The following is a 24,639-nucleotide window of genomic DNA, read 5'->3' on the forward strand; positions in this document are numbered from 1 at the left end:
GTTAGAATAATAACATAAGAGATAAGACGGGTAAGAATGTGGGGTTAATTTTTTTTTTTTTTTTTAGAATTTCACCTACAACCAACACTATGTTTGACATTTATTTTCTTACTCCCACTTCCAACCCCTCACAATGCAAACTCTAGTTACCTTCTTTCCATCCCAAACTTCCCCCATTTCCTTCAGAATGCCTCACACAGTCATGATCACTTAAGAGCAGAGCATCTTTCAAAACAGCACTTTAAGGACAAGTTGCTTCACCTTCAAAATCAAGCACAATCTCACTGTCATCTCATCAGTGAATTCACGTTTTGCTTTCACTGTACTCCTACCACTTAAAATCGTGTCTGACACGTGGTAGGCACTACAGTACATATATGTTTCATCGGCGAACTCTATTTGAAAAACCTAAAGCGGTCACACAGCCTCAGCCCCTGGAAACCGGCACAAGGTTCGAGATGGGCCTGAGGAGCTTCAGGGAGGCCCAGCACAGGGCAGCGAGGGGTGGCTAGGAGCCTCAGCGCAAATATTTTTCCTCTTGGGGGTCTGCACCACAATTAGCCTAACTCAACCCAACAAACTATGAAGGAAAGGCTGCTTTAGTAGTGAGAACCCAGAGATCCTTGTGATAAACAGCATGAATTCGTCCGAAGTCTGCACACCCAGGTGCAGTTCAAATTACCACAACAGGCAACCAAATGACGAACAAGAGAGCAGAGCAACAAACGTTCTGAGCCAGGAATTTTCACAGAACAAAGGCCCAGAGCAAGATGGCTCCCTTCTCCAGAAACTGGAGCGAGAAAAACGTCAACGCTCAGGGACCGTGTAAGGGCCGGGTCTCGCCCCGGGCTACGAGCCGGCCAAACTCACGTGCGCTGGGACGTCCAATGAGTGCTGTAGTTAGACTCCACCCCCAGTTTCCGCCGCTCCCTGTGCACATGCGCCTTAAGTGCGCGGGGGGGGGGCATACAAGTTGCGCAGGCGCGGCAGGCCCCTCCTCTCACGCAACTGACGCAAGGACACTGTAATCGGTTCGTAATTTATCCGTGTGACCTTGTCTTTCCTGCCGCTGAGGACCGGGGCTATCCAAAGTGATGCCTTTATACCTCGCTTAGCCCCCTCGCCGCTCACTGAGCCCAGACCTGTTGCAGCCAAAACAAAAGGACACAGTTTTTCCAGACATCGTGCTGCGATGCCTAATAGCCACATGTCCTAACTCCGGGAGTGGCTGTCACGTACTCTCTGGTCAGGCAGCACGAGTAGCGCCTCAGCGGAAGAGTGGTCCTCTAGGCCGCAGCAACTAACCCCCGCCCCCCCGACCCCACGTGGTTGGAGGTTTCCAGAAGCGCTACCGCTGGGGTGCCGCGCAGCTCTTGGCCGTCCGAACGCGTTTGCCGCTTCGTACTTCCACCATTTAGCGCCATGATAAGTGCCAGCCGAGCCGCGGCAGCTCGTCTTGTCGGCGCCGCAACCTCCCGGGGCCCCACAGCCGCGCGCCACAAGGTAGGGAATAGCTGGGCCTTCTCCGAGGGGCTCACGGCCTTGACCTCATGCTGCAGGCCTCGCCCTTCAGGCACAGAATTCTCCGGCACAGATCAGGATGGTGGGAAGAAGATAAGCAGCCTTCATTAATCAGTGCTGCCGCTGCAAGGTCTAACTCAGGATTGTGCTTCCATGTTTCGGGTTCTGCTGAGTCACACCTCTTAAAAGAGTATAGTTTTATTCTAGGAAGCGGATAGTGTTTCTGACGGTCCTTTCAGTGGCTGATGACACGGTTTTGGTCTTGGGGGCGAGAGACGCAGTTTTAGTTGGGAGGGAACATTTGTTGTGGGTTTCGTTTCCATCTACAAGTCGAAGGGGGATTCTTCGCCGCCTCTAAAATTTGTGCGCGAAGACCCCGTTATTACGGTGAAAAGAAAGAAGGGAAGTATCTTAGTAAAGTGAAAGCCAAGCACAGATTTTCTTTCTTAGGAACATTAGTCTGTAGTTCTCCCAAAATTTTTTGGCGTAAGATTGTCTTTTCTTGTTATTTCAGGAAAAATAAAATCAGGAAATGGCCATGGAGTAGTTGCTTATTCTGTAAGACTGAACATGTCTTCGGAGAACAGGACCTGGTCTCCTCTCTGCACTCACCATGGGGTTAGAAAAAAAAAAAAAAAAGGCTTAGGAGTATCCTGTGATTAGGTTTAATCCTAGTTTGAGGCCACCCCCGAAATTTTTTTCTAAACGACTCCCCAGGATTGCCAGTCCTGGTCCCCTTAAGGTGCTAGGTTGGGAAATGTCTCTGAGCAACTTAGATTTGCAGCTGCGAGCACACCTAGTAGGGTTTAGATACCTGTACACTGCTGCTGAGTATGAAATTGAGAAGTGTCCGAGTAGTGTCTTGTAAGGCAGTGATTCTCAGCGCGGAACAATTTTGCCTCCTGAGGTGATGTCTGGTAATGTCTGAACATAATTTGTTAAAATTTGGGGGCCGACTGGCTTCTAGCAGTAGAGGCCAAGGATGCTGTTAAACATCCTACAATGCACCAGAACAGCTGCTTGCAACAAAAATTTGGTTCATAAGTCAGCAGTGCCAAGGTTCAGAAATCAGTAGTGCTAAGTTGAGAAACCCCATTAAATTGAAGACGATTTTATGTGTGGGGGGGGCTCCATCTTATTTGGAAAATTTATATGCAATTAAATTTTCTTCTATTTAAGTACCACAATATCTTTTATATATAAGTTCATTTTTTCAGGTTATGGTTACCAGAATGAAGGTTCAGACTTTGTGTTCTTCAGAAGAATAATGGGAACAGGCTCAAGTTTTCATATTTGTTGATGCATTTTTATCTTTCTTCTTTTTTTTTTTTTTTTTAGGATGGCTGGAATGGCCTTAGTCATGAAGCTTTTAGAATTGTTTCAAGGCGGGACTATGCGTAAGTATAACTTCGTTTCCTTCGAGAGGTAATAAATATTAAATTCTAGAGTGGTGGTCTCTAAACTTGTGCTTAACTCTTCCATGAAGAAAAAAGTGACACATTTCTTGTAAGTTACAGATTATTTAATGCACAGCTATTTACGCACAAGTTCTGGTGTATCCCTGCAACCGTTCTGGAGACCACTATTATAATAACATTAACTGTAGCATTATTTTAAATGTCTTTTAGATCAGAAGCAATCAAGGGAGCAGTTGTTGGTATTGATTTGGGCACTACCAACTCCTGTGTGGCGGTTATGGAAGGTAAACAAGCAAAGGTGAGCATGTTTGGAAGCTCTGGATCATATAGTAGTAGGTAATACCCAGTCTGGAATTCTGTGTCCTTCAGCTTAGATGAGGGACCTTTTAAGATTTTATTTATTAGTCAGAGGGGAGAGGGCACAAGCAGGGTCAACGGCAGAGGGAGATTCAAGCTCCCCACTGAGCAAGGAGCCCAGTGTGGGTCTCGATCCCAGGACCTTGGGATCATGACCTGAGCCCAAAGCAGACGCTTAACCAACTGAGCCACCCAGGCATCCTGATAAGGGACATTTTTAAAGCTGTTTTTAAGAATCTTTTGAGGTGAACCTTTGTTCTTAATTGCAAGGTGCTGTAAAATGAATGGATTTAACTTCCAGGGTTTAATTATGTCCTGCTGTAGAGGTAGAACTATTAGGTTACCATTAGGACCAATTTGGATGACTTGCTCTGTGGATTATTTCTATCATCTGAGTCATGCATTTCTATAAGTCTTGAACCAAGGAGGTGCAGGAAGAGTTCAGAAGCAAGTGAAGCTCCACATAACAGGTAGGCTGCATCTTACGAACTCTTGCTGTGATACAGGGAAGGACCTCATTGGTTTGTTCATAAAACCTTTAGTTCCACTGGGTTCTTCTCAAGATGCAGAGCACCTGGGATTCCTGAATTGTTATTTTGGCAGGGGTTTTTTTTGTTTTTTGTTTTTTTTTTTTAATGCCTGAGACTTGGAGGCAGCATGAAAAAATTTAGTAGTAGATTTTTAAATTTATTTTTATTTTTTTAATTTAATTTTTTAAAGATTTTATTTATTTATTTGTCAGAGAGAGAGAGGGAGAGAGAGCAAGCACAGGCAGACAGAATGACAGGCAGAGGCAGAGGGAGAAGTAGGCTCCCCGATGAGCAAGGAGCCCGATGTGGGACTCGATCCCACGACGCCGGGATCATGACCCGAGCCGAAGGCAGCTGCCTAACCAACTGAGCCACCCAGGCGTCCCAGATTTTTTTATTTTTATTTTTTAAGATTTTATTTATTTGACAGAGCATAAGCAGGGGGAGCTGCAGAGGGAGAGGTAGAAGCAGACTTCCCACTGAGGAGGGAGCCAGACATGGGGATCAAACCCAGAACCCCAAGATCATGATCTGAGCCAAAGATAGACACTTAACTGACTGAGCCTCCCAGTTGCCTCTAGAAGTAGATTTAATTCCCTATACTGGCAGAAAGCATACCTTGTTCCAGGATCTTACTGTGAAAGATTTGATTTCTATTTATTTTTCCATTTTTTTGTTTTTAGTTATCATTTGTTTCAAAGTAAAGGACTAACAATACTTTAGGGGGGCCTGGATGACTCATTTGGTTAAGTGTCCAGCTCTTGATTTCAGCTCAGGTCATGGTGTCAGGGTTGTGTGATCGAGCCCCACATCAGTTCTTCACTCTGCTGAGTGTGTGTGTGTGTGTGTGTGTGTAATAAATTTTTTTTTTTTTTTAAAGTAAAAATACTTTAAACATGTACGTGACATAGTGGTTACTATGTCAGCATTCACAGAGCAGAAAAGCATGCCCATTAGTACTGTTCTTGAACATTTGTTTCACGATAAGGCAGGTGTTTTGTCTTAAAATGATTGATAAAAGAGACTGGTGGTAGTGACTGGAACCTCATTCTCCCTCTGCCTTTGGGAGTTTTAGGTGTTAGAGAATGCTGAAGGTGCCAGAACCACCCCTTCAGTTGTGGCCTTTACAGCAGATGGTGAGCGACTTGTTGGCATGCCGGCCAAGCGACAGGCTGTCACCAACCCAAACAACACATTCTATGCCACCAAGCGTCTCATTGGCCGGCGATACGATGATCCTGAAGTACAGAAAGATATGTGAGTAATAGGAAAAGCATAATTAACTCCCAGAGGCCACACAAAAAAATCTCTTCAGCAAGATTCTTAGAGCATCTTCTCCTGGTATTTTTATACGTTGTCTGTGGAGGCATGTCCTGCACCTACCAAAAGAGTATTTCCTTCAAAAAAAATTCTTTTGCTTTCACATAATAGGTCTTTGCTATGTACTGACTGACACGATGGGAAGATTTAGCGAGTCATTTATGGACGACATAAATTGGTGTATTTATGGTACACCAGGTAGAGAGAGGCAAGGTAGATAGTGGCATAGGGTTCACCGTGTGCTGATCAGCTAGGATTTCCAAGATTTGTCCATGGTTACAGCATGTATCAGTACTTCATTCCTTTTTATGGCCAGATATTATTCCTTTGTATGGATATACTGTTGACCCTTAAACAGCACGGGACTGTGGTGCTGAGCCTTCATGCAGTTGAACATCCATGTATAAATTTTGACTACCCAGAAAGTTAGCTACTAATAGCCTGCTGTTAATCAGAAACCTTACTGATAACTAACATAGTCCAGTTAACACCCACTTTGTATGTTACAAAGTACGTTAGAGTAAAAAGAAAGTTAAAAAGTCGTAAGGAGGAGGAACTCTTTGTAGCATTATATTTACCCAAAAATATCTGCATATAGGTGGACCAGTGCATTTAGAACCCATGTTTAGGGGCAAGCGTATACTACATTTGTTTATCCATTAGTGAGTTAATGGACATCTGGAGCTATTACTAGTAGTACCATAGGGGTGCTAGGTTAGCTCAGTCAAAACAACATATGACTCATGCTCTTGTGGGTCTTGGGTTCAAACTCCATGTTGGTTGTAGAGATTACTAAAAATAACTTGAAATAAAGAATACTGCCATAAACATTTGTGTACAGGCTTTTGTAAGAATTTGTTTCCATTTCTCTCAGGTAGATACCTAGTAATGGACTTGCTGGGTCATTGGTAACTCTCCACCCATTGCCAGAGCAGCTGCACAGGTCTTTTGTTCAGCAGGAAATAATGTTCAAGTTTCACCAGGATGTTTTTACATGTTAATGGTTACTTTCTAAAGGTTTTCATTAAATGGATTCCTGCCAAGTTTTTGTTTGTTGGCCATGGATCTCTTGGGATGGAGGATGGGCATTCAAGATATATGGTAGCCTTGTCATGGTGGGTTGTACAGGCACATTTTTTCAAATGCAATTTTTGTGTCTTTCAGTAAAAATGTGCCCTTTAAAATTGTCCGTGCCTCCAATGGAGATGCCTGGGTTGAAGCTCATGGAAAACTCTATTCTCCAAGTCAGATTGGAGCGTTCGTGTTGATGAAGATGAAAGAGACTGCAGGTGAGAAGATTTAGTTCCTATCTGGGAAAGTTTGAAGAACTGGATGGTTTCTCACTTCTATACCTCGGTGTCCCTTGGATGAGTCTGTGGTGGTTATTAGACATAAAACCTAGAAATGGCAAAACTGTTCCTCCTCACACATTCCTACATAATGAATTTATCTTCAAAGTTTTCCTAATGGTGGTTTAGCTTTTTCAGTATAGAGGGGTGGTATTCTGTATTGAGAGACAAAAGACTACACATTAATCTTTGAGTTCTGCTAAGTAAAACTTAAAACTTACCATTTGGAGAAACTAATGGCTGTTTTAAGTCTAAAAATAGGTCATTATAGCTGGGGAATGTTCACTATAATGTTAAAGGTGAGATACTGGGTTTTCAGCCACTATCTTTAATTGGAATGTTTTCTGCGAGCTCTCTCTTGGTGTTAGGTCAGATGCAAAGAAACTTAACGAGTTGTCTGTGGCTCCAAGAGGATAACACAAGTTGTTAGCCTACCTGAGTAATTCTCTTAACTGTTTCATCTGACAGAGTCTCAGGATTTTTTTTCATTCTTTAATTCTTTTCCAGAAAATTATTTGGGGCATACAGCAAAAAATGCTGTGATCACTGTTCCAGCTTATTTCAATGACTCTCAGAGACAGGTGAGTTCAGTTGGTTTTCTTATTCAGGAAATAAACGGTACTTAGGACACACGGTGGAAAATGCTTTTTTCTTTTCCTTTAGGCCACTAAGGATGCTGGCCAGATATCTGGACTAAATGTGCTTCGAGTAATTAATGAACCCACAGCTGCTGCTCTGGCCTATGGTCTAGACAAATCAGAAGATAAAATGTAAGTTTGTGTAGTAAACTCATTCGTGGAACCATGAAAGTACTGGGCTGTGGTCATTTTTTTTTTTCTTGGTATTCATATTGTCAAGTATTTATTTAAAATAGTGTTTGGGGATATCTGGCTGGCCCAGTCGGTAGACCATGTCACTCTTGATCTCAGGATTATGAATTCAAGCCCAAGTTGGTTGCTGAGACTGCTTTTAAAAAAAAAAAAGAAAAAGAAAAAAAAAACAGGTGATGGAGTCCTGTCAATTTTGCCTTTAAAAACGTAATTCATCTCTATTTATAAATAGCTATAAGGGCCATGTAGTAAAACACCTGCCATATGGGCAGTTATCTAATTTCATTATTACGCTTAAGGGGAAATCATCAAGTTTATGTTGGTTTAGTTATTAAAATTAATACTTTAGTGGCATGTATTGTTCCTTAAGGTCTTCTTTTTTCTTTCTTTCTAGTATTGCTGTATATGATTTAGGTGGTGGAACTTTTGATATTTCTATCCTGGAAATTCAGAAAGGTGTATTTGAGGTGAAGTCCACCAATGGAGATACGTTCTTAGGTGGTGAAGACTTTGACCAGGCCTTGCTACGACACATTGTGAAGGAATTCAAAAGAGAGGTTGGTTCCCAGTATAGTTAATATGTAGACATTGGGATGTTGAGAATTTTCTTTATCCACATGGCTGTTTGCTTTATGACTTTTTGACCTTAATAAAACATTGACTAGAATACTGAAACAGTTGCATTTCAGTTCAGTTGCAATTGCATTGCATTTCATGGGTGGAATGAAATATTCTGATTATTGTAGCTTCAGCTTGGGAATAAACAAATTAAGAAGGATATGGTACTCTGTATAATATTGGCAGAGGAATTCTGGGAACTCCTGTCTTAAGCCAGAACCCAGTGGTTGGAAAGAACTGATTTGGATCAGCCCTCTGTCTCCAGGCACAGATAGCCTTTACAGAATAAGGTTTCTTTTCCTTATAGATTTTTAAGGGCAGTAAGTGATTTGTGCTTATTTATAAAGGGATGGATCTGTTTTATGTTGTTAACATTATCACTGTATCTTAAAATAGTATTTATCAGCTCGCTAATGCTAGTATTTTGTGTTTTCATTTTGTAGACAGGGGTTGATTTAACTAAAGACAACATGGCACTTCAGAGGGTTCGGGAAGCTGCTGAGAAGGCTAAGTGTGAACTCTCCTCATCTGTGCAGGTGGGATGTGGAAAAGTCCCAACAGTCTTGATGTTTTCTGTTTTCAGCCTTAATTTATTTGAATTCTGTGTTCTAATTTGCATGATGTCCGTCTGATCTTTTTATACTTTGCTGGTTGGTGTAAAAGCCCTCCATGAACAAAGGAGCAGTACTTCTTTAACAATGAGCCAGAATTTGTTAACCACCCAAATAAGAGGTTTTCTGTACCAGAGCCAAAACATAATGACAATCTGAATTACATTGAATACATTTTATTTGCCTTAAAGGTACTGATTTTAAGATCTAGACTAGTAGCATACAAAATTAGAATCACTGGCCTAGAAATAATAGGACCCTCTAAGAACTGCTATTGTCTTCATTTCAGATAGCCCTTCAGGTGAGTCTCTAATTGTCTAGTTTAATTATTTGGATCAGCAATCCAGAAAGTGAGCTATGAAACCTGGCTGAAGGCTGGGGTATAGATACTTGTGTACATTTCTTTTAGCATCAGAGTTGCTCGGCACCTATAGAAGGGGTCAGCATGTGGTGTCCAGTCCTTCTCAAGAGGTGAAGCTTTAGTTTGCCGTAACCACTGAGAACAACTATATAAAGCATGTTAGCTCTGGGTCAGAGAGGCAACAAGATGGAAGGCAGGAGATCTGTTTCTGGGATCTCTGGTGGCAGCAGGAAAGCCTTAACCCGTCACTACTTTAGTTGTTAATTTGATCATATACATTGGGTTATCCAGTGGGGGAAAACCCAGATTTTTTTTTTTTTTCAGATGTGGATTTTTAAAAAGTTTTTTAAAGTAGCTATGACGAGTGACAAAGTACAGAGTCATTCATAATTACGGTGTTGCTTTGTCCCTGCTGTCATACAGAGTGGCAGAACTTTGCAATGTGATGGTTAGGATTAGAGTTGGAATACACGACACTGCTTTGGAGGTAGAGGTTGGTTTTTAGTTTGATTCTTACTGATGAGCATTTGGATTCTAGCATTTTGCTGGTAAAGCAGAGTGTGTTGAGCATTCTTGCACACTAATGTTTGTGCATGTTTAATTAGAGATTAGTAGAACGAATTCCTAGAAGCGTCACCTTCATGAGGTTTACAGTGTGGTATAGAGGTGTTTTGTTTTGTTTAAGATTGATTTATTTAGAGAGCACGTTGTGGGGTAGGGGGAGAGAGCAAATCCCACCCACGCAGATTCCCCGCTGAGCATGAAGCTCAGTGCAGGGCTCCGTTCCAGGACTGCGATCACGAGCCAAAATCAAGAGTCAGATGCACAACCAGCTGAGCCACCCAGGCACCCCAAAGATATAAATTAGGGCATCATATTAATAACTAGTCAAGCCAGAAGTAATGTGATTAAGAGTGGCCCTGTAGGGGTGCCTGAGTGGCTCAGTGGGTTAAGCCTCTGCCTTCAGCTCGGGTCATGATCTCAGGGTCCTGGGATCGAGCCCCACATTGGGCTCTCTGCTCGGCGGGGAGCCTGCTTCCCTCTCTCTCTCTCTCTGCCTGCCTCTCTGCCTACTTGTGATATCTCTGTCAAATAAGTTTTTTTAAAAGTCTTAAAAAAAAAAAAGCGTGGCCCTGTGGACAGAATGGTGGGATTCAAGTCCTTTTTCATTACTTAATAGCTGTGTGGCCTTAATAAATTATTTAACATTTCTGTTTTCTTATCTCTAAAATGAGGACAATAGTGCTTTCTCCCTTAGAGTTATGAGGATTCCTAAATTGATACATGGTTAGGACGTGTCTTAAGTGGTAGTCTGAATTAAGTTATTGGGGCACATGGGTGGCTCAATCAGTTAAGCGTCTGCCTTCAGCTCAGATCATGATACCAGGCTTCTGGGATCAAGCCCCGCATTGGGCTCCCTGCTTAGTGGGGAGCCTGCTTCTCCCTCTCCCCCTGCTTGTGTGTACACATGCACTTTCTCTCTCTCTCAAAATCTTTAAGTAAAAAAGTTAATGTGGTAAAAAAGCAAAGTTAGATTTATAATTGTAAGAGAAACCTGATAAAGGTGTTTGACCTAACAAGGGGAGTTTCTGAAAGATGTTCGTAAGAGAAGGATAAAGGGTCAAGTAAGTAACGAGGCTCTGGGGTAGAGACCTGAGAAAGGGCTAGTAGTTTGAGAGCAGGCATGCTGAGAAAGTGGAATGTGAGAATAGAGGCTTTATAGGTTTGGGATTTGGGTCTGTCCTGACAAGAGTGAGTATAAACCAGTGAAAACTTTTTTTGAGTGATCTCTACACCCAACATGGAGCTTAAACTCATGAGATCAAGAGTCACACACACTGGCCCCTGAGCCAGTCAGGCAGCCCTGTGAAAATTTAGGGGCATCAGAGTTGCTCGGCACCTATAGAAGGGGTCAGCATGTGGTGTCCAGTCCTTCTCAAGAGGTGAAGCTTTAGTTTAGGTCAGATGTGGCTTATGACAAGTGCACTGGCAGAAGTGGAGTGGAGAATTGTTCTGGTTTAGGAGACGTCCTGTGGCAGAGGCAGCTTGAGTGGGAGAACCTTGGGAAGCTAATGTGGACCTGGACTAGAGTGTGAGAAACTTGAATTGTTGAGAGACAAGGGACAAAACTTGGTCACAGACTGGTTTTAGAGGGTTGAGAGTCCTGGAGTTCAAATTGTCAACATATAGCATAGAGAGAACTACATTAATAATGTCCATGTGAGGATTTTTTAAATTAAATTTTAGAATTCCATCTGTCAGTTGTACTGCCTGTATTTCAAGCGCTGAGCCATGTGTGGCTAGTGGCTGCTGAATTAAACAGCACAAATACAGAGTATTGCCGCAGAAAGTTCTATTGGATTTGTTTAGATCATTAATTTCTATTTTCTGATTTGGTTTATTAAAATTTTGCGAAGAAAGAAGGAAATCGTCCATGATGTTCTTTAGCAGTACTCAGTATCACTCTTCTATAGAAGGGATGTATGTTTTAAGTCTGGCTATTAAGCATTTAAATGCCTAGGATAGTTTACCTGATGATGATAGTTAAGGATTTGTTCCCTCTTAATCTTTTTCCTGTTGGTGTTGCTTTGATGTGAAATTGGAAGGGGGTGGAAAGTAATTTTGTTCCTGAGGGTCTACCGTAGAACATGTGTTTCAGCATGATTAGTGAGTTTTGTTAGTTCAAATATTCTGAATGCAGGCCTTCTTAGGATTTGGGGTTTATTAAATAATAGCTATTACCTGCTATGGTTGTAGCAGTGTTTGCTGCTTACCATGAAGGTGATGGCAGTCAAGTCAGTCTTCAGAGTTACCTTTAGCATTTTTGTTGTAGCTTTTGTACCATCTTCCTGAAACTTAAAAACCCCTGGTTTGGGGCAGGTTATTTGGTTCAAAGCATGCCTTTGACTTTTTTGTGTGTGCATACATTGAGTTTTAGAAAACTTGGTGACTGAAAACAGTAGTGTGACTCCTAATGTATGTTTAGTGGGAGGACATTTCTTCATTTTCTACGTGGGGATTTTCCCTGCTCTTACATTCTTCACTGTTTTTTGTTTCTTTTTGTTTAAGATTTTATTTATTTGCAACAGAGAGAGCGCGAGAGTATAAGCAGGGGGAGCGGCAGGCAGAGAAGAAGCGTGCTCCCTGCTGAGCAAGATCCCAGAATTCTGGGATCCTGACCTGAGCTGAAGGCAGACACTTCACTAAAGCCACCCAGGCATCCCTACATTCTTCTTTGTTCATTATAGATTCTAAATTTTTTGCCTCTGGGAAGAGAAGAGCTTGAATCTTAAGGAGTCATTGTCTTTGGTGGCCATTCATTTAAACTGGGTCTCACTCTCCCTGTAACCTTGGAAGTCTTCCTAAGTGGGAGTATGGTCTTACTTTAATTGAAATATATAAAGAAACATCACCACTATTGCTCTCCTTGCTTTCTTTGCAGACTGACATTAATTTGCCATATCTTACGATGGATGCTTCTGGACCCAAGCATTTGAATATGAAGCTGACTCGTGCTCAGTTCGAAGGGATTGTCACTGATCTAATCAAGAGAACCATTGCCCCATGCCAAAAAGCCATGCAAGATGCAGAGGTCAGCAAGAGTGATATCGGAGAAGTGATTCTTGTTGGTGGCATGACTAGGATGCCCAAGGTATGGATCCATGGAATCTTTGGCATGGAAAAGCAGACAGGGCAAGCACATAATGTCTTCTCTGGACAAATCATTTGTGTACGGACATGAATATGTGGCATTCCTGCCACAGTGACCTGAAAGGGCAATGAGTTTGTTCTCTCACTAGAGTTCTTTTTTAGACTCTTTTGGACGGAGAGACAGAGAGGAAACACAAGCAGGGAGAGGGAGAAAGAAGAAGGCTTCCTGCTGAGCAGGGAGCCCTATGTGGGGTTCAGTCCCAGGACCCTGGGATCATGACCTGAATCAAAGGCAGACACTTAACACCCAGGCACCCCAGCCTCTTTTTTAATTAAAGGTATCAGGAAAAGGATTGGGAAGGATGGGATGTCTTTGGGGTGGTAGCATGGAGGATCCTGAACTTCATTTTGGGGAGCATTTTTAGAAATGAAACACCTGAACTTCATTTTGGAGAGTATTTTTAGAAATGAAACAAAGTTTGACATCAGAGATAGCTTAAAACCTTGGTACTGTCTAGCTCTAGGGGCAGTTTTGGACAGGAATGTCTTCGCACCATGGTGTTTGGGCTTCTGGCTGCATCTCTTCAACGAGGATTTGTGCAGTGATGCATTTTATCAACACATCATTCTGATAAGACAGGTGTGTGGAAAACAAATGACTGAGCACAGAACCTGTTGAAGATGCAATTCTTGGCTGTATAGCTTGATTAGAATTTTCATGGGCCTTGATAGAAATTTTCCTTTGTTGTTCCTGGGCTTAGGAGAATATGCACAGAATAAATTTGGAGAAAAAGAAGCTTTGAGGGGCGCCTAGGTGGCTCAGTGGGTTAAAGCCTCTGCCTTCAGCTCAGGTCATGATCCCAGGGTCCTGGGATCGAGCCCCACATCGGGCTCTCTGCTCGCCAGGGAGCCTGCTTCCCTTCCTCTCTCTCTGCCTGCCTCCTCTCTGCCTATTTGTGATCTCTGTCTGTCAAATAAATAAATAAAATCTTTAAAAAAAAAAAAAAGTAGAAGCAGCTTTGAATCAGGAAGAGATCTTTAGGTTAACAAATTATCCCAGATGCTGTTTAAGTAGCACTTTTTTTGAGCATTAATAAAAGAAGCAGGAAGAACATGCCTCACATTAGCACCAGTGTTGAATTACTGAATTAACCACTACTGCTTTTAAGTTGATCTGTAGAAGAGGAATTAGACTATAACTAAATCCTGGTGTCTTACACCCTCTGTTTCTTCTTTTTTCTGGTGGTTGGTGTTTTTTAAGTAAATTCCATGCTTAGCATGGAGCTCAACACTGGACTGGAATTCATGATCCTGAGATCAAGACCTGTGCTGAGATCAAGAGTTGGACACTTAACCAGTTGAGCCACCCAGTCACCCCATGCACCCTCTGTTGCTTTTATTTTTCTTTTTAAGATTTTATTGTTTGAGAGAATGAGCACATGAACTGTGGGAGGAACATAGGGAGAGGGACAAGCAGACTCTGCGCCAAATGCGGAGCCCAATGCAGCTGATCCCAGAACCCTAAGGTCATGACCTGAACCAAAACCAAGAGTCTGAGGAAATCAAGAGTGTGATGCTCAACCGACTGTGCCATCCAGGCACCCCTTTACTCTCTTTCTAATTTAATGTGTTGTATGGGAAACCTAGTAACAAAACTTAGATTTTTCTCATATCTTTTTTCCAAGATTTTTTTTTTTTATTTATTTGACAGAGATCACAAGTAGGCAGAGAGAGAGAGAGGAGGAAGCAGGCTCCCCCCACTGAGCAGAGAGCCCGACACGGGGCTGGATCCCAGGACCCTAGGATCATGACCTGGGCAGAAAGGCAGAGGCTTTAACCCACTGAGCCACCCAGGCACACCGATTCTTCCCGTATCTTAAAAGGCTTAGGAATGATAGTCAAGTAAAGTATTTGAGTATTACCCACTTGATACATTGAGGTCATTAAGAAAAACTCATATGAAATAGTAACTTGAGTAAATACTCTTTGATCTGAAGGAGCTTGTCCTGCGATTTGCTGTGATTTTGGGACACACTCTTCCCTTCTTGGGTAGTTGCCCTTAGTAGTTAGTGACAGGTTCTTTTATTTTTTATTTATTTATTTTTTTTTGACGGCTTAGGTTCAGCAGACTGTACAGGATCTCTTTGGCCGAGCCCCAAGCAAAGCTGTAAACCCTGATGAGGCTGTGGCCATCGGAGCTGCCATTCAGGGAGGTGTGTTAGCTGGTGATGTCACAGATGTGCTGCTCCTGGATGTCACTCCCCTGTCTCTGGGTATTGAGACTCTGGGAGGTGTTTTTACCAAACTTATCAACAGAAACACCACTATCCCAACCAAGAAAAGCCAGGTAAGGATCACCTACTCCTCCATTGTCCCAGAGATATGAGGGTCTGTGAGGGACGTGACTGCACCCCCCTTTTGTGAGCTTTTCCTAGAAAACTTCTTTTTGTCTTGGGAGTCCATACTAGTTGAATGTGGGTGCTAAGAATCTTGTGTTCTGTTCTCTTTTGTTGTTGTTCCTGAAAAAATTTTCTTTACGTGTCAGCCAGCACTGATTAGAGGGAGGGTATCAATCTTCTCCTTCAGGGGATTAAAGGACCTTTGCAAAAAGGAGCCTCATCATTTGGGACTAAATTCCCTGTACTCATCTGTTCTGAAAGGCAGTAAAAAGGAGGACATGGCCAAGATTAAGAGAATGTACTTGTTTTGTAGGTGAATGATGGGGTTCCTTAGATAGCAAGCAGGGCTACTTGGACAGTGCTCGCTCAATCTTAGATTAAGAATTATTTCCCGCCTTTCCCAGTTTTGATGTTTTTCTGAAAAGCTGTTAATACTAAATGGATATTGCTCTTTGTTCAGTGATGTATTGCCAACACATCACTGAAGAGAACTGTGGTGACATTGCGTGACTGAGCATAAATAAAATGTTTGTTACCTGTTTCTTCAGATGAGCATGTTTCAGCATCTCACTTGATTAGCTCCTTTTTAGGCCGTTTACTAATGCATCTTTGTATAGTGTATTTGCTTAGCTGAAACAATAGCTGTTGTACACTCTTTGTGCTACTCCTACTCCAGTTCCCTGCAAGACATAAGTCTTTATTCTGAACATTGTGTGGATTGGGATTCTGAAGTGTTGAGATGTGAATCTCTTTCTTTGGTTTGCACTTTATATAAGGGAAGCAACCCAATCAGATTGCCAACCCAGGGAGTTTCTTTCTTCCTAGGTGTTTTCTACAGCTGCTGATGGTCAGACTCAAGTGGAGATTAAAGTGTGTCAGGGTGAGAGAGAGATGGCTGGAGACAACAAACTTCTTGGACAGTTTACTTTGGTAGGTATCAGGAATCCTGGATACTGTACTCGTCATTCTTTTTCCATACAGTTAGACTACATTTTAATCCTTAATGATATCACAAAAAACGGCTAAAAACACATGGGGACCTAGTCTGTGTTACTTTGACTTCGATTTTTACCTGAAAGCCTTGCTTATCTGATGTCTTAGGAACTTCATTAAGAAATTGATGAACACAAGAGCCAGGAAAATATAACAAAGTTAGGAAAAATCTCCAATTACGATTTAAAGACCTTTGATATTGGCTCCGATTCAGCATTGTTATTGGTTCTTGGTGAGATGACCAGTGATGGAGATTTTTCCTCTCATTCACTGGTCCTCGGGTACATAAAGCCATGATGGCTACTTGCTGTCACGAAGCTATTTCAGGTAGCAATGAAATTACCACCCTTATTATAAATTTGTGTTTTTTATACATTATATTTGTTCTTCCTAGGAACAAGTTTACTTGTTTACCCAGAAGACTATATAGATTTGGAAATAGAACACTGGACTTCTCATGAAAGGAGCTTAACTCCGTATATTTATTTATTTTAGATTGGAATTCCCCCAGCCCCTCGTGGAGTCCCTCAGATTGAAGTTACATTTGACATTGATGCCAATGGGATTGTACATGTTTCAGCAAAAGATAAGGGTACAGGACGTGAGCAGCAGAGTAAGTGTTTTTATTTATCCAACTGTAAGAGTAAGGCAAGGGACCTTGAAGTTCCTTTGTTTGAGAAACAGATCTTCTACGTTGTACATAGCTTTACCCCCACCCTTAGTGGAGGATGAATCCTCTTTCTTCCTTTTCTCCTTGGTTGGCAGATTCACATTAAACAGGGGCGCCTGTTTAAAAGTAGGGGCGCCTGGGTGGCTCAGTAGGTTAAACAGGTATGGCGTTTATTACCCCAAATGGGCAAGCACTGGGCTTCTGGATCAGTGAAGTGTTGGGAGGCAGGCACGTCGGTTAATCTATGTATTTCCTTTTTTTTTTTTTTAAGATTTTATTTATTTATTTGACAGACAGAGATCACAAGTAGGCAGAGAGGCAGGCAGGCGGAGGGAGAAGCAGGCTCCCTGCTGAGCAGAGAGCCCAATGTGGGGGCTCGATCCCAGGACCCTGGGATCATGACCTGAGCCAAAGGCAGAGGCTTACCCCACTGAGCTACCCAGGTGCCCCTCCTTTTTATATTATAAGGACAGGTGTATTCTTTTTCTTAATAGAATAAGCAGCAGATATTTGTACCTAAATAATAGTAATAAGATGCCTTTTTTTCTCACTATAGTTGTGATCCAGTCTTCCGGTGGGTTAAGCAAAGATGATATTGAAAATATGGTTAAAAATGCAGAAAAGTATGCAGAAGAAGACCGGCGAAAGAAGGTAACTACTTTCTGCTCTTGCAGTTGGGAAGTGAAAGTGGGAATATGGATACATGAATCTATTTTTCCTCTCTCTTTGCTCATAACTTTTGTATAGAATCCCTTTCTTTTTTTTTTTTTTTTTTAAGATTTTTTTTTTTTTTCTTAATTTGACAGATCACAAGTAGGCAGAGAGGCAGGCAGAGAGAGAGAGGAGGAGAAGGAGGCAGGCTCCCTGCTGAGCAGAGAGTCCAATGTGAGGCTCAATCCCAGGATCCTGGGATCATGACCTGAGCCGAAGGCAAAGGCTTTAACCACTGAGCCACCCAGGCGCCCCGTAGAATCCCTTTCTTATGCTCAGTCTTTCGGTATCAGAATTCTTATGTTCTCCAATCCAGCTGTAATCACTTACAGACATCCTAGACTCTTTCAGACCACAATAACTTGGTTTTCTTTTTTTTACTCTGTAACTATATGCATCATTTAAGCATGTTGTCTAGCTTGGTGGGGACATTCAACCAACTCCTTGATTGGGAAGTCTTCATACTAAATTTGTGATTTTTCTTAGGAACGAGTTGAAGCTGTTAATATGGCTGAAGGAATTATTCATGACACAGAAACAAAAATGGAAGAATTCAAGGACCAATTGCCTGCTGATGAAGTGAGTCCTCTTTTAAAATAGTTAATGAAGTTAGGCATTGTCACCAATGGCGGTGAAGTGGGTTTTTTTGTTTTTTTAAGATTCTGTGTATTTGAGAGAGAGCAAACACAAGCAGGGGGTAAGAGCAGAGGGAAAGGGAGAAGCAGACTCCCTGCTGAGCAAGGAGCCCAATGTGTGGCTCATTCTGAGGACCGTGGGACTGTAACAGCCAAAGGCAGATGCTTAACCAAGCACCCTTTTAAGTTTTTCTCCGTGAGTTCTGATAGGAATTCAGTGGTATTTTTTGTTTCTCAAGCCTTTTTATTCCCATTTTTCACAAAAACTTTCATTTGGGACCATTTTATAAATAAGGAAATGGAGATACAATTCTAAAGATGAGTCCTCTATCGGTGATAGGAATTTCTTAATGTTTCTATTACTGCTACATAAAATGGGATAAGAAACCCAGAAAAAGAGTTTGGTTTTGTTTTTCAGTGCAATAAGCTAAAAGAAGAGATTTCCAAAATGAGGGAACTTCTGGCTCGGAAAGACAGCGAAACAGGAGAAAACATAAGGCAGGCGGCATCTTCCCTTCAGCAGGCATCACTGAAGCTCTTCGAAATGGCATACAAAAAGGTACAAGGGCTGAAGGGCACATCCCTAACTCGATCTTTTTTTTTTTTTTTTTAAGATTTTATTTATTTGACACACAGAGAGAGAAATCACAAGCAGGCAGAGAGAGAGAGAGAGGAGGAAACAGGCTCCCTGCTCAGCAGAGAGCCCGACGTGGGGCTCGATCCCAGGACCCCGAGATCATGACCTGAGCCGAAGGCAGAGGCTTTAACCCACTGAGCCACCCAGGCGCCCCCCTAACTCGATCTTAATAGAACTGTTGATTTCTGTTATCACTGACGGCAGTCTACATGGCCATTTATATAGAACTGGGAGTACTGGAGTTGGAAATACTCTTACTGCATTCTTGACTCTGCATTGGGAGGGAGGGTGATAGCAGTCAGAGGGAGGGCTGCACAGAAATCACCAATAATGTACAAGGAGGGAGGGAGAGTGGAACAGGCTAGATATGCCACCTCCATTTTTTTAGTTTATCAAAGTACAAACTGTCAGACTTAATACTGAATGAGTTGCTCTCACATATTTTAACAGATGGCATCTGAGCGAGAAGGCTCTGGAAGTTCTGGCACTGGGGAACAAAAGGAAGATCAAAAGGAGGAAAAACAGTAATAACTAAACTTCGGAGTCAAAATATGACGCTTGGGAGTGAAGGGATTTCCTGAGCAGAAATGGGCAAACTTCAGTCATTTACTGTGTTTTTGCAGTATTCTATATATAATTTCCTTAATATGTAAATTTAGTGAGAATTAGCTAATGATAATTAATGAGAATTTCAACCATATAAAGTTCATAGTACTCTCATTTTTCAGCAGCATGTAAAGGGTAGGGAGGGGGGACGATTTATGGATTATTGAAACAATGTTTTGTGCTTTAGTACCCATATTTTCAAGAGGTGAAACTACCTCAAAACATAATAATGAAGGTAGTCAGCCATAGACCTGGAATGAGATCATATGGGGATGGGATCCTTCTAGTTAACTGAGAACTACTATACCAGCCTGTTACGTACATACAAGGTATTTTTTAACTGAGGCCTTGCAAGGCAAGCCAGCTGTGTCACATTGGGAGGTAGGGCAGTAGCTAGATCAGTGGAAAAATAGCTGTAATACACAGCTTTAAAATAGGGCTCCCTAACTTCCCTAAGGCATATTTTTCTAGCTGTCTTCTGTTTGTGTCTGACACTTGTGTCCTTGTTGATTTTTTTTTTTTTTTTTTTGATCCATCCTGGGTTTCTTTTTTAAATAAATACAAAAAGCATCTTGATCTCTTGTTTTTGAGGAGTGATGCTCTTGAGATTTAGCTTCAGGAACAGGACATGAATCCTACTTCCCAATTTCCTGACCTAACAAGTCACTCAGGTTTCTAACACTGGCCAAAATTCAGGATTTGGAAGGGCTGGTATGATGAAATACTACTACCAAGGACAGTCCATCAGGATTTGACTCTTTCTACATTTCTTCTGTTTAATCCTGAATGAGTTGCCTTGTCCCATATTCTCTGATACAGTTCTAGTTAAATGCTGACACCTTCAGAAGCAGAAGGGTGACTATCTTTCCTGTATTAGTTAAGTGTGAAGAATTATTTACCAAAAGTTTTCCAACAGACTTCCCCCCCCCTCCTTTCATGAATTACTGTCATATACCATGCCCAAAGGAATCTGTCAGTCAAGAACATGGCCTTAGACCCCATCAGATGTAATCCCTTCTTTCATTCTGTGAGATCTGAAATTGATGTATAATTAAGTCAATATAGTGCTCTAATGTGAAGGAGATTGTTTATACAAGTATTACATTCCTGAAAAATTAAGTGTTCCTTAATACCCATGTAAACATTTCTGGAGATTCATATGAAAAATAAATTGTAGGCTCAAGTTTTCAGCTATGTGAACACTTGGGAACCTTGTGGGATGTGCAGTAATTCTTTGTGAAAGATTATCTTATGGCATGTTGGAAGATACTTATTTAGCATCTCTGGTCAGTGTTTGCCCACTGAATGTCTCTAGAGTTTCCCAATCTTTGTGATAATAAGACCCTCAAGGACTTCTAAAGCACCCCAGGTAAGAAATAGTAGTTTTTTATTAAAGGTCCATCTTTGGCATCAGGTAAAAGAGCTGCTTGGAAAGGCATTCAGAGATACTATCTCAAGCTACACCATGTGTAGCAAACAGAGCAGCATTTCAAGTACCTAACAGTAAAAATGCTAAATGGTACAAACAACCTTGAAAGGCAAAGGTCTTCTTTCCTGAGATAGTCTCCCTTTTGTGGTGACAACTGCCCTGACAGGGCCCAAAAGGAACTGATGGTTTCCCTTCCTAAGTAGTCTTTCCAGTTAGAATAAATATGCTTCTTAGACTTGCCTAAACAAAAAAAAGTCAATAAATTTTAGCCACTGTCAACGTATATCCAGAACTACCTTCTTCACTCCTACCAATGAGTATAATTTACTTGCGTTCTTCCAAGTAGTTTTCCCCCACTTAAAATCACACCCTTGCTACTCTGGTCATTTCCCATAATAGTCAGCAACCAGAAATCACAAGTGGCATTTCAGGGTGCCTGGGTGGCTCAGTTAAACATCTGACTCTTGATTTTAGGCTCAGGTCATGACCTCAAGAGTTGTGGGATTGAGGCCCACATCTGGCACGCTCTGCGCTAAGTGAGGAGTCTGCTTCAGATCTCTCCCTCTGCCTACCCACTCCCTGGTCTTAGGCATGCACATCCCCCCACCCCCTTCAAATCTTTGAAAACAATCACATGGGGGCATTTGTGTCCTTTTCAGTAAGAATGGTTCCTTTACGATTTTGTCAGAGAAAGCAAGCACAAGCGGGAGAAGCAGCAGGCAGAGGGTGAAGCAGGCTCCCCACTGAGCAGGGAGGCTTATGTGACCCTGGGATCATGACCTGAGCCAAGGCAGACACTTAGCCAAATGAGCTACCCAGGCATAGAATACTGACTTGAAGAGTACAGGCCATTTACTTTACAGAATGGCACTTGTCACCTGATGATTTCCTTGAGTTCAGAGTCCTGTACATAGGTGTTTTGTCAATCTATCAATTACCAGGAAGAATAAGATGCTCTGCTCCATATTTCATTTTGAAGATACTTTTAGTAAGTAATCTATCAAGGTGGCTTAATTTTAAGTATAACATTTACATTAGAAATGCTATAGCAATGGGGCGCCTGGGTGGCTCAGTGGGTTAAGCCGCTGCCTTCGGCTCAGGTCGTGATCTCAGAGTCCTGGGATCGAGCCCCGCATCGGGCTCTCTGCTCTCTAGGGGAGCCTGCTTCCTCCTCTCTCTCTGCCTGCTTGTGATCTCTCTGTCAAATAAATAAATAAAATCTTTAAAAAAAAAATGCTATAGCAAGAAGAAACAGTAAAGATAAAAGCAAATTCTTACAGAAGGTACATGAGATTAAAAGTGAGAGACAACCCAGACCTTGAAAATAAACTACTTCAAGCAAAGGCTGTTCACTATTTCAGATACCACTGTGACTCCATTTTGCAGTCCTAAGGCTGCTTTGTAAGAGCTGTCTCCTTTCCTCTAGTATCGGAACAATGAAATGGATGAAAGCTTTAAATAAAGGAACTAATAAGATGACCTACATTACTCAATCTGTACAGCATGGAGGCAATTTAGCAATTACAGAAAGAACCACTGAAACAGCCATTTCCACAGGTTAAAAACAATTATCAGCAATTTGATAATGCTTAAACCTAATACAATGCCTCATTATCAAACCCATTTCTGCTGCAGCAGGTCACAAAGCAGAAATTTGGGGGAGGGACACGGGGAAGGGGGGAGAATCTTAGCAGGTTCCACATCTAGCACAGAGCCTAACACTGGACTATATCTCACACTGAGATCATGACCTGAGCCACAATCAGTGTTACACTTCTAATGGACTAGGCCACTCAGGTGCCCCAGTAAGAAGATATCTTAACCCTAAAGAGAACACTGCAGCTGAATCAGCCTTTAATAACTATGAGTTTCAAGTCTAAGATAGGAAACAGGAAAGTAATACATTCTACGTAGGGACATCAGGCTGGTTCAGTGGTAAAACATACAACTCTCAATCTGGGGGTCATGAGTTTGGGCCCTAAAGTTTGACCTAAATCACAGGCTCTTAAACAGGTTCTTGCAACCCCTGACCTAGCAGGTAGAGATTTGGAGTTACGAGAACAAGGAGTCCACATGATTGACTTCAGAGGGTCCATAAAACACTAATGACATAATGTAAGACGGTATTAATTTTTCTGAAGAAACGGTCCACTGCTTTTATGAACTTCTTGAATCTGTGACCAAGAAAGGGTTGAAACCATAGCTTTCCTAAATGGAAACTCACTCTACTGGTATAGCTTACATTCAGTTCAAACCCTCCAGATCCCTGCCCCCTTGCCATGTGCCAGCTCGGTTTTACCTTTGTGTTTCCTAAGTATCCTTGGTTAACACTCTCCATGACACCTTAACTACACTGGCTGTTTCACTCATAATTTTACTCTAACATAAATTATTTTTAAAAGGATTATTCTATAAAATACAACGATCATGAACACATAAAAGACAAGAGCAACTCCTTAATAGCAAACAAATGTCCAAATTTACCCATTTCACAACTTTAAGATAGTATTTAAGTAATGTCTACATCCAATGTTGGGCTTGACCTTACACCCCCGAGATCCAGACTCAAAAACTCTACTGACTAAACCAACCAGGTACCTATTTCATAACTTTCTCAATTGTTAAAAGAGCCAGGAACCAAATAAAGTCCACATCCTATATTGCTTCATATGTTCACTAAGACTCTGCTTCCTTTTCCCCGCACTTTACTACCCATCTATCTATAAAGATATTATTTTAGAATGTTGGGGAGAGGGGCAGAAGGAGAGAGAATCTCAGGCATCCTTCCCCGCTGAGTGCAGTCTTAACATGGGGCTCAATCCCATGACCCCAAAATCATGACCTGAGCCAAAATCAAGAGTCAGACATGTAACCAACTGAGCCACCCAGGCACCCTGCAATTTGTTAAAGAAACTGGTCCACCAGTCCTATTATGTCCTACATACTACATTTCACTATGTTTCATAGGATTGCATTCCTGTGATGTCATTTAACATGTTCTTCCATCCCCAACTGAAGTTCAGTTTCTTGACAAGAATAGGTGGTGTATACTTCCATCAGAGGGTACATAATTCTGGTTGGCTCTTAGGTGATGTTAGCAGCTACTGATGATCATTACCTAAATCTCTGACTTCATTAAAAGTAGTACTATCCCAAAGCACCTATGTGGCCCAGTTGGTTAAGCGACTGACCAAGCCCTGCTTTGGGCTCCATGGTTAGCGAGAAGTGTGCTTGGGATTCTCTCCCCTTCTCTCTGCCTTTCCCCCTGCTCTAATGCTGGGGGAAAGGCACATAAATAAATAAAAACCAAAAAAAAAAAAAAAAAGGTGATACTATCCTATCTTTACTTTTTAGTTGGAATACCTCTGCAGTGAGAAACTTCCCCTCTTAAGTACCTAGTTAACCTGAGGTACAGTTCATACAGAAAAGGATTATGTACTGGTTTTAAGAATGAGTTGATTTTGTAGTAGTATTCAAAGGTGAGACTAATGAGGTTTCTCAGGTGTCACTGTGAGCTCAGAGATTTTAACTCATTTTATATGCTTCAATTCACTGTAGTTCTTAATGATGCTCAAAGTGTTGTATTTTTGGCCTGTGGAAACTCTTCCTATTGGCTCTTTAGTTGATAGTACCCCAAGAACAGTCTCTTCAATAAATGGTGTTGGGAAAACTGGACAGCCATATGCAAAAGAATGAAATTGTGCCACTCTCCTACACCATACACAAAATGGATGAAAAACTTTTAAAACTATAAAATTCCCCAAAGAAAATAAAGGCCGTAATTTCCTTGACATCAGTCTTGGTGATGATTTTTGGATCTGACACCAAAAAGAAAGTCAACAAAAGGAAAAAAAAAAAAAAGTGGGACTACATTAAACTGAAAAGCTTATGCACAGCGAAGGAAATAAATAAAATGAAAATACAAGATAGTGAATGATATAAAATATTTCTAAATAATATATCTGAAAAGGGTTTAATATTCAAAATGTATTA

At 41.6% G+C, this 24,639-nt stretch overlaps 1 protein-coding gene across 1 annotated transcript; it reads left to right on the plus strand.

Annotated features, from left to right (window-relative positions):
- Positions 1–1,333: 1,333 nt before the first annotated feature.
- On the plus strand, positions 1,334–20,445 carry LOC111140888 (heat shock protein family A (Hsp70) member 9). The gene is made up of 17 exons (XM_022493137.1): positions 1,334–1,503; positions 2,860–2,918; positions 3,150–3,237; positions 4,902–5,083; positions 6,311–6,435; positions 7,003–7,076; positions 7,159–7,265; positions 7,720–7,882; positions 8,387–8,479; positions 12,358–12,567; positions 14,686–14,913; positions 15,791–15,895; positions 16,454–16,571; positions 17,185–17,279; positions 17,826–17,918; positions 18,393–18,533; positions 19,062–20,445. Exons 1-17 carry the CDS (start codon positions 1,423–1,425, stop codon positions 19,137–19,139), a joined length of 2,040 nt encoding a protein of 679 aa, XP_022348845.1. The 5' UTR covers positions 1,334–1,422; the 3' UTR covers positions 19,140–20,445.
- The last annotated feature ends 4,194 nt before the right edge of the window (positions 20,446–24,639 follow it).

The sequence above is a fragment of the Enhydra lutris genome, unplaced genomic scaffold (assembly GCF_002288905.1).
Source record: "Enhydra lutris kenyoni isolate GAN:26980312 unplaced genomic scaffold, ASM228890v2 scaffoldscaffold5, whole genome shotgun sequence".
In the NCBI taxonomy this organism is placed as follows: Eukaryota; Metazoa; Chordata; class Mammalia; order Carnivora; family Mustelidae; genus Enhydra; species Enhydra lutris.

What these genes read in the sequence shown, in the direction of transcription:
- LOC111140888 (XM_022493137.1), top strand. Translation starts at nt 1,423, where the DNA reads ATGATAAGTGCCAGCCGAGCCGCGGCAGCTCGTCTTGTCGGCGCCGCA. An exon ending in AACTCTCCTCATCTGTGCAG is followed by an intron (nt 8,480 to 12,357) that starts GTGGGATGTGGA and finishes CTTTCTTTGCAG; the next exon opens with ACTGACATTAATTTGCCATA. An exon ending in TACAGGACGTGAGCAGCAGA is followed by an intron (nt 16,572 to 17,184) that starts GTAAGTGTTTTT and finishes TTCTCACTATAG; the next exon opens with TTGTGATCCAGTCTTCCGGT.